Source organism: Culex pipiens, chromosome 2, assembly GCF_016801865.2.
Source record: "Culex pipiens pallens isolate TS chromosome 2, TS_CPP_V2, whole genome shotgun sequence".
Taxonomy (NCBI): domain Eukaryota; kingdom Metazoa; phylum Arthropoda; class Insecta; order Diptera; family Culicidae; genus Culex; species Culex pipiens.
In genome coordinates this window covers 205542926-205552947 of record NC_068938.1, presented here as the reverse complement: position 1 = coordinate 205552947, position 10022 = coordinate 205542926, and the positions used below count along the sequence as shown (strand labels likewise).

The 10022-nt window shown below is 37.9% G+C and overlaps 2 protein-coding genes across 2 annotated transcripts; both read right to left on the bottom strand.

Moving 5' to 3' along the window:
* Positions 1-235: 235 nt before the first annotated feature.
* Positions 236-1279, bottom strand: LOC120422226 (peptide methionine sulfoxide reductase-like). The gene is made up of 4 exons (XM_039585611.2): positions 1131-1279; positions 908-1068; positions 594-854; positions 236-534 (listed from the first exon to the last, which is right to left on the bottom strand). Exons 1-4 carry the CDS (start codon positions 1131-1133, stop codon positions 300-302), a joined length of 660 nt encoding a protein of 219 aa, XP_039441545.1. The 5' UTR covers positions 1134-1279; the 3' UTR covers positions 236-299.
* Positions 1280-5694: 4415 nt separating this feature from the next.
* Positions 5695-7141, bottom strand: LOC120422221 (peptide methionine sulfoxide reductase-like). Its single transcript, XM_039585605.2, has 3 exons — positions 6988-7141; positions 6462-6922; positions 5695-6195 (listed from the first exon to the last, which is right to left on the bottom strand). The coding sequence occupies exons 1-3, from the start codon at positions 6997-6999 to the stop codon at positions 5961-5963; spliced, it is 708 nt and encodes a 235-aa protein (XP_039441539.1). The 5' UTR covers positions 7000-7141; the 3' UTR covers positions 5695-5960.
* Positions 7142-10022: the final 2881 nt, after the last annotated feature.

Sequence of the window (10022 nt, the reverse complement as noted above, 5' to 3'; positions counted from 1 at the left end):
AGGCTTTCTAAATCAACTTTGAATGAAATTCCCACGGAACACTTCCCATCTCGTTATCAGCTCAAGTACTCCTGAATGGCCCGAGATCGTCGGCATCAAGTGCTGTGCACTTGAACGATGCTTTACTCTACAACACGTCACCGTGATTGTAATTTGCATACACTGCATACTAATCACGCCGTCCGGCATAGTGGCGCGTGCCACCAAGGCAGGTTCACAATATCAACGATTCACGCATGATTGGGCGTGACGGCCAAAAAATGACGATGTTTGTTTATTATGAATCTCTCTCACTTGCCTCAACAGGCAATACCAGCACCGTCGTTTTCGATTAGATAATTCCGGACGTACTGCTTTTGCGCGTCCGACAGGCCCAGCTGGTCGGCTTCGGCTTCGAACTGCTCCAGCCCTCCCGCCCCGACCAGATAACCGTTCAAGCGGGCCGCGACGTGCGAGCTTTGCAGCAGCTCCGAGGTCAGCCCGAGACCCTTGGCCAGATCGACGTGACCCTGCAGCCGATACTTTTGGTTGTGGCTGAAACGAAGTTTTTTGATAGGTGAGCCGCGCTGAATTGGATTGATTCGGTTACTTACTCTGCCGCTGGGTAAAGCGGACTAGCTGGGACGATCTCGGTTGCGACCACTTCTTCATGCTCCTTGGCTTGTTGAGCGGCTTTACTGGCTTCAGCCAACTTCCGTTGATCCTCGCTGTGATACTGGATCATGGTCATGTACTCGCGCTTAAGCCTGGCCGACGCCCGATACTCGTGGTTCTCCCAGAACATTTCCAGCAGCTGAGAGTACGTGATCTTGGTCGGATCGTAGTGAATTTCGATCACCTCAACGTTGTCACCACTAAAAAACAAACCGATAATGACGATTCTCTCTAAAATTCGAACATAACCTACATATCCTTCCCCTTCGGAGCACCGGTCGTTCCACCGGAGTAGCCAACCCTTGTCCTCAAAACCCCAAACGTGGCCCCAAACAACGAATCCGTGCCCCAGTAGCATCCCATACCGAAGGTGGCCTTCTCGAACGGAACGTCAACGTGATGAAGGGGGGCAGCCTAAAAGGGTCGATATCACCTTAATGAAAAATGGCCGAAAACGGCGATCGTCTTTTGTTTACCATGGTCGATGGAGTCTAATCCTTGGTGTCAATGAAACAAAAGAAATTCACGCACTTATCAGGCCCAATCAAAACAAAAGAAGTGTTTAAACTTGGTTTATGAATAGATCGGAACCTGTCACTTTAGCCCCGCAATCGCCGGCTAAGCGAGTGTGCGTGCACTTAATGGTATTGGTGAAAGTTAGTTTGATGTTGAGCTGGTGGTAGTTGAACGAAACGATTGATTAAAGCTTTATGAATGAATAATTGCTAAAAATTAATATTTTACATAACATTCGAGAAAAGTTCGAAAAGATCATTCGAAACGATCAAGTTTCAAAAAAACGAAAATTAGTTGATCTCAATACCAAAAGAAAGCGTTATCACTAACACCTAACCAAACTGACTAACCACCAACACAGATCAACCGATCAAGACCACGTGCGAGTGGTTCGGAAGTGTGCGAGAGCGCGCTAGAGTTGCTCTTGTTGACGAAGCGCCTAAGCTAAGAGAGTAATCAAAACATTAGAAGCGAGTATCTTCAAGTCATTTAAAATGATTTTTGAAGGTGTTTTTGAGAGGGAAAATTTCGAGATTTTTTGCTCAAACTTAAGTATTAGGTTCAACTCGGAAAGATCTACAAAATGGTGTAAAATTTGTTTAAACTTTTCAATTTTGACAATTTAAAATTTTCTTCTGAAAATGTCCAAAGGGTAAAAAATGTGTTAAGAAATCATTTTAAATTAAGTTCATGAAAATGTTTCCACTTATTACAAAATTTCCATGACAACAGGTGCCAAAACTTCCACCGAAATTCGCAAAGCTTGCGAATCTTCGGCCGAGCGTTCTTCGCGCGAGAAAGAGAGCGGGAAGTGACGAGAGCTAAATTTCTCGCGAGCAAACCAAAACAAATCGCGCTCAGCTGACGGACAAGTGCGCGTCATCTGGGCTGGTGATAGCCCTCGAACTGAAGTCATTTAATCTGAACTTTGAAGCGCTTTTTTGGGGTCTTAATATGAACATTTTTAGCTGAAATTTTGCATTTTGGTTGTCTTGAGCTCATATTTTCAAGTGACGTTTAAAATTTTTGTATTGGATCAACTATGAGTGATCCCTAGACAAGACCCCCAAAATACTTCAAAATCTCAAACTTCAATATCCAAGCAATCCAAAAAGCCCACTTTCACCCAAATCCGCCCACCAGATGCCGTCCAAAAAGGGTTCAAAAATCCGATTTGAATGAAATCCATCCCCGGCGACGATCGCGCCGCAAGCCATTCATCATCGTCTCGTGTTGCTTGTACCATCAGCAACCTGTAAGTTCCTCGTGCTTCGCTCTCAGTTGGCGTTGGCTCACGCGAGTTCCTGAAAAAGCGGGAGAGTCGCGCGCGCAATTGCAAACCAATCCAAGTAGGTACAGGGCGATATTGTCCTGTTGTCAACGTGCACTTGTTGCTTAGCTATAGTTGCGATATGCGCTTAAACGGCTTAAACCAAGTCACCAATTTTTTGCCGTGTAAAGGATCTAATATCACGCGGTCGTTGCATGATTTCTGCGGCGGTTGCACAACTCATTCGGCGTATCAAATTGAAATTTATTTCAACAATACCACCGTAATGACGGGAACACGAGCGCGTGCTCACCGATAAGGTGGTGCGGACGCAGGACCGTGCACAAATCCACCAACACAGGCAAAATGACCCACTTACGTAAAGGTTCGCGACGACGGGCGCCTGATAACCTGGAGGAAGCGATTTTTCGTAAAGTCATGGTGAAACTTTGCGAATTTATTGTTTTTGATTGATTTAAGTGATTCGCACTATTGTTTACTTTGCGCTCTAAAACTGTTTGTAAATTACTTATGGTTCGCCAAAGGCATTGATTACATTACAAGATTGGCTACCACAGCTTTGAGCCTTCTAAGAAAGTTTTTGAAAAATATTTCAGGATTTTGTTTGCTTTAGTTTTAAAGCGCAATTTATAGACTCAAATAAAGTTCAACTACAGTGCAGACTCGATTATCTGAAGGCCTCGGCAAATTTTCACTTCAGTTAATTGAAACTTCGGATAATCGAATCACGAAAAAAAAATTCGACGTCTTATTTTTGATTGTAGAGCTTAAATGTGACCCTTAAACTACGCTAAAGTAATTTAGAATTTTTAAATCCAACATGGCGGCCAGAATGGCGGTGATCAAATATTGAAAAAAATAATTTTGTTATTTAATAGGCAGTCAACTATTCAAATCTGACTAAAATGAGGTCGCAGAACTCAAATTTGAGGTTAAAAATGAGAAAATAAAATATAACGAAAAAAAATTGTCGTGATTCGATTATTCAAACCTTCGGATAATCGAACTTCGGATAATCGAAACTTCGGATAATCGAGTCTGGACTGTATTAGTTTTCGGCAAATTCACGAACTGCCTATAATGTTTAGAAATATTTTCTATACCTCCTTTTAACGCTGTAAACTCGAAAACAATGAAAATCCGTTTTTTGAGGAAAAAATCTAACTTGTGTTGCTTGCAGGTCGTGATGGCCATTTCCACTGTAATAAATCCAAAATTGAGTTATAAAATTTAAAATGTTCATGCAAACATTCAGATAAAATTGTGCAAAAAAAACTTATTCAAATATTAAATATTATTTATGGTTTAAATACATAACTGTAAAAGTGCAGCAAAATTATTGAAATATGAAATATTAAAATTTAAGTTCTTGGGACATTTCACTTTATTCACACTTTATCATCAGAACAATTTTAGTAAGTTTTTCTTATAAATGGTTATGCCGCAATGAACAACAATAATTCCTCCAAAATGAATTATGATTTTACTAACAGCTGACAAAAAAATTCGAAACTCAGGAATATAACCGAATTGAATTGAATTATCCTCAGAGATAATTTTTCGTTATTAGCTTTTGGTTCAATTTGCTTAAAAATATATTGATTTTTGTTCATTAATTTGTTTATTTTAATGAAAAATGCATTTCATTGCGTTTGCTTCAAGATACATAATTTTTCATCTGCTTGAAGTTTTTTTTACGGTTTCAAACTTTTTTTTGCAAAGCATATTTTCAAAGCCGTATTTTAATATTAATTAAACAGTGTTCAAAGTCAATGCTTCAAAGTTTGATAATAAATGTAAACATAAACGTAACTACATGTATTTTTTATCATTAAAAAATTTTTTTTTTGTTGTTTGTTCAATCAAAATAACAATATTAAAAAAAAAACATGTAATTTGCTCCCTGATTTTTTGGGAGGAAGAATTAACTTTAAAAGAAAGAGTCTGTCTTGCTCACGTCAATTCACGTTTACATTAGAAACGAACAGGATAGAATCTTTGTTTACGCATCGGTATTGGCCTATTTACATTGTTTAACTTTAAATATAAGCTTGAACGAATATTTGGAGCAAATAAAAGCACAATAGATTAATAAGTAAATAAATAAATGAAACAAAATAATTCGGCTTATAAAATACATAAACTTGAAAAAACAAAGCCTAAGTGGTTGGAAAATAGCAAAAATCAGTACACAATTTATTGCTTAGATTTTTCTATTAAAAATTCAAATTCAATTTTTTTTTCAAGATAAATTAGAAAAAGAAGGATTGAGCTGGCCGAAAAAAAATCAATTCGGATAATCAAATCAATTTTACACAATATAAATATGATTTATTATTGTTGATTGTCGAGCTTGTTAAAATCCAAGATGGCGGTGATGAAATATTTAAGTAAAATATAAAAGTTGAAATAGCAAGCTAAAGTCTCAACATTTGAATGAAAAATGTGTTTTTAAACGCATTTTACACTAGTTCAGTTGTTTTGCAAACATTAGTTTTCAAAAAATGTATAGCGAAAAAAAAACTTTTTACAGTACTGTAAATTGCATTATTTCCAATAATTCAAAAGATTTTTGAACAAACCCAAACATGCTAAAAAAATTCTAAACACAGGGGAATGATTTTTAAATTGAAATTTGAAACATAAAAATTGAAATTACGCCAAGGTTTCAACATTTAGATGAAAAAAAGTGTTTTAAAATGCATTTTACACCAGTTGTTTTGCAATCATTAGTTTTCAAAACATCTATGAATTGAGTGATTTTTTTTCACGAAAAAAAACCTTTTTGCGGGCAGTAGTGGTATTTCATAAAAGTTATACATATTTTAAAAGGAGTTCAAACATGTTAAATAGGATTATAAACGCGAGAAAATGCATTTCAAATGGGTTTCAGTTGATTGAATTTCTATTTCCATTAAAATTTTCAAGTATTTCGATTTTTGACCCTTCAAGCAAAGTGGTGAAATTGTAAAGTACTACTAAAAACAACTTGGAAAATACAATTTAACCAAAGAAGAAAGAATCAACTGAAACAAGGTTTTTTATTGATTACATGGGCGATTGTATATTCAAAGTCCAAAAATAGTTCTTAGGAAAACATCGACCAAATACAAGCAGTACTTTTAACCTTCGAAATTTTAAAACTGATTTTAAAATGTACAGGAAATTGAATGAAAATAATGAGATCAAGGATGTATTCAAACAGTCATCATAAATAAGAAGAAATAATATCATTCATTATAAAAAGCAGGCATGTGTATTTCGTCCATTTTTGATCACATGAATTAACAATTAATACATTTTGTTATCCCTAATTTAGCAAACCACTATACTAATTTGTGCGAACCTAAGCTACCTTAAATCTAGGTAATTGAATCTGATAACATTTTATAAAAACATTACCGCAATTCTAGCAGTCTAGCGCATATTAAAAGTTTGTAAAACAAAAGCTTCTCTCTCTCTCACTGTCTCTCCCTTTTCCTTATCACGACTTCGATCTTCAGCAGAAGATGCCACCGCCCTCGTTATCGCGCACGTAATCTCGCACGTACTGGCTCAGCTCGGCGCTCAGCCCCAACCGATCGGCGTCCTTGTCAAACTGCTCGACCCCCCCAACTCCGATGAGGTAACCGTTGAGGCGGGCCGCTACGTGGGAACTCTGCAGCAGCTCGGGGGTCAACCCGATGGCTTTGGCCAGCTGGCGGTGGCTTTGCAGACGGTACTTTTGGTGGTAGCTGTAAAATAAGTTAAAAGCAATTAAATTAGTTAAGTTCCTTGCGAAATTTTAAGCGTGTTGGTCATTCTCCGTCAAACGCTCTCTGCGAATAAGCATTGCGAGAGAGTGAGAGCGCGCTTGGTTGCGTAGCAACGTCTAGCGCGCGTCCAGCCTTGATCGTGAACCGTTGGCTAAGCAGCGGCGCGCGCAAGGTCGACGCCGCCTGCGATCATCGCACTCTTGGATGGTATTTATATTGCGGAAGCAAAAATGTTTGATACTCACTCTTCAGCGGGGTAGAACGTGCCGGCGGTGGCAATTTCGGTGATGATCAGCTCCGGTGCCCGCTTGATCTGCTCCTCGGCACGGCTCTGCTCGGAAATGCGCCGTTGTTCCTCGTTGTGGCACAGGATCAGCGACATGTACTGGCGCTTGATGCGCTTGGTCAGACCGTACTCGTGGTTGTTCCAGAACAGGTCCAGCAGATCCGAAAAGCTAATCTGGTTCGGATCGTAATGGATCTCGATCACCTCGGTGTGATCGCCCATGTTCCTGTACACCGGCGAGTCGGAAGTTCCGCCGGCGTAGCCAACACGCGTTCGCAGAACTCCCTTGGTAGCGCCAAACAGCGAGTCACAGCCCCAGAAGCATCCCATGCCGAAGGTTGCCTTCTCGTACGGAATGTTCAGCTGATGCAACGGTTGACACTCGACTTTCTCCAACTTCTCCGGAACGTGCAAATTTTGCTGCAATAAAAAGAGAGAAAGTCATTAAAGCGATCAAATTCCCCAAGTCCACGCTCGGATCTTACCGTTGCGACCATGTTGACGATTCGGCAAACTTCTCCAAACTTTAACTTCCCCAAAAAAATAACAAACTTGAAGTTTTAAAGACCTGCGATTAGCTTGCTCAAGCTACCGATGCTGGATGTGAATTGAGTGATGGAGAGCACCGGCGGTCGTAATTTATACGCGAGCTCGAACTTCGGAATTCTCGCGGCGGCGACGCTGGCCCGAAGAATTTGTTTCGTCGCGTTATCAGTTTTGTGACGATGTGGTGGTTGTGTGGAGTAAACTACAAGTGTACCAGACTAAGCAGAGAGCATTTTGTTGGTTTACAGTGTCGCGATAGAGTGCCGGTAAAGAGGCGATTGTTAGTACACGAAATCGCTCATACATGTGCAAAATCACTGAAGACCGTGTGCAGGTGGATGTGCGATGATCGGAGGAGAACTTGGTTTCCCCTGAAATTGAATGTGAACTTGCTTACAAGTGATGCTTTTTATGCGAAAACAATTTTTTTGAAAATATGTACATAGTTGCAACAATGCATTTAATTGCATCATCTTTATGCTGAAATAAACGACCAACTTCTAAAACATTTGTTTCATTTTCCATAGCAGAACTTTTAAAGAATTTTCGTCATTAATTTTTGAATAAGTTGAAAAAATGACTGATTTACCCTGAATCATTTTTTGTTGGGCACACTAATGCAATCTACACCCAGAACTGGGCATCGGCATACGAGAGGATAAAGAGCACGATTTGGTAGTAAAATGGTACTGTGTGCGGACGGAGAGGATAAATCCCGAAATTACCGCGAGTACTTTACTCATGGGTTCATCTTCAAAAAAAGTTCATCTATCAAAAAAAAGTACCGGTATCGAGATTCGAACCCAGGACCTTCGGCATATTGAATCGTGCCTTTGCCGTATGGGCCACCATGGTTCGGTGACTAAGTTGCGGTCATTTGTCCATATACGCCACACAAAAGGATGAACTGTTCCAATGAACGAATGAACACGCGAGAGGACTATACTCTCGCAAAATAGCACTTTCCTCACGCTTCTTTTCGTGAGGACTATCCCCTCGTTCTTTAACTTTGGGTGTATGTAAAATTATTGATACGGGAAATTAACATTCCGTCATATTTTATTTACAATATAGATTTCGGAATTCAGGATTTAAACAGAAAAAATAGAACAATTTAGACTTAATTCTCGCAAAAAATGCTACAACTTTTTTTTTTAAATATAAAATGTAAATAACAATCTCAAACATTTGAATGAAAAAAGTGTTTAAAAAAGCATTTTACACTAGTTAAGTCGTTTTCAAATTTGCTAAAACATAAATTTTAGCGAAAAGAAACTTTTCAAAGATGCTTAAAATGATTCTAAAAGCAAGGGAATGCATTTTTCATTGATTTCAGCTGATTGCACTTGAGGGATATTTTTTAGAAATTTTTATTGAAATTTTGGATTTTTTTTAGCCCCCTGATTCTTTGGGCCAATTTTGAAGGGAGGGATGGGGTGACAAAAACATTAAATAAAATTTGTACCAGCCTTATTTAAAGTTCAATAACAGTCAAAAACCCAGTACCGGTAAGGAAATGAACCCTGGTCCTTTCACTTATGAGGCGATAGCCGGTAGCCACGGGCCAGTCTTTCTAATAGTATTAGGAAATAATAAAAAAAACTAATAATTTTCGTCTTCACGGCAAAATTTACTCACAACCCAAAATATAATGTGCAGTAATGGATTATTAGTTAATTTCATTTATGTAAATGATTTTTGAGTTAATTCAATAATGCATTGAATTTTATTTTTAAAGTCAAATAAAAATGTGAGTTATTCTCTGAACCCTCTTCGATTTGTGTGAAACTTTGTTTTTTTTTTATATCTTATGACGAAATGGCGGTATGACCTCTTCCATTTTTTTACATTCGAAAACAGATGTGTTCTTCAATAATTTGCAATTTGAAATGGTGAACTCAGAATTTCGAAGTAGAGGTGGGCAAAAAAAGAGCGAGCCGCTCAAAGAGCCGGTTCATTAAAAAGAGCGAACGAACCATGGCTCACAAAAAAAAGAACCGCGGTTCTTTTTTAAACTCCGGTCTTCTGAAAGAACCGTTCCGAGATGGAATGATTTTTAAACTTGTTATAAATAACACAGTTCAACAAAAAATCAAATGTTTCTTGTCTCTGAGAAAAGAATATGTGTTCCTAGTAGATTTTTGCCTGCTGAATCCGAATCCGGGTCCCGAATTGCTCCAAATGGTCCCAATTTTGAGATACACCCATTTGAAATGTTAGTTTAGGCCAAAATTAGCTACTTTGTCGACTATTTTACAAAAGAACTTTTGAATAAACAACTAAACCGATACATGTATCTTAAAGTTCACGTTTTCCCCTTTCTGAAACACCCCTGGTTTTTTAAATTTGATTGTTTCTACGCATATTTATAGCCATTTTAAAATTAGAATTTGACTTGCATGCAAGTTGGAAAAACTGGAATGAGAACCAAATGAAAATATAATTTTCAAATGGCTATAAATATGCGTAGAAACAATCAAATTAAAAAAACCAGGGGTGTTTCAGAAAGGTAAAAACGTGAACTTTAAGATACATGTATAGGTTTAGTTGTTTATTCAATAGTTCTTTTGTAAAATAGTCAACAAAGTAGCTAATTTTGGCCTAAACTAACATTTCAAACGGGTGTATCTCAAAATTGGGACCATTTGGAGCAATTCTGGACCCGGATTCGGATTCTGCAGGCAAAATTCTACTAGGAACACATATACTCGTCTCAGAGACAAAATCTTGTTGGACTGTGTAATTATTGAATTTCGAACATATTGCATCATAAAATTTGTTTTTGAAAATGCAATTCTAAATTGAAAAATAGTTGCTTTTAAACATTAATCCCAAAATAACATTGCTGCTTAACACCACTTAAAAGATTAAAACTCATTTTCAGTTTCCTACTTTTCTTTGAAATTCCAAAAGTAAATGTTTTTCTAAACAAAATGAAAAAACTTTTCTTTATATAACAGATCGTACATTAAAA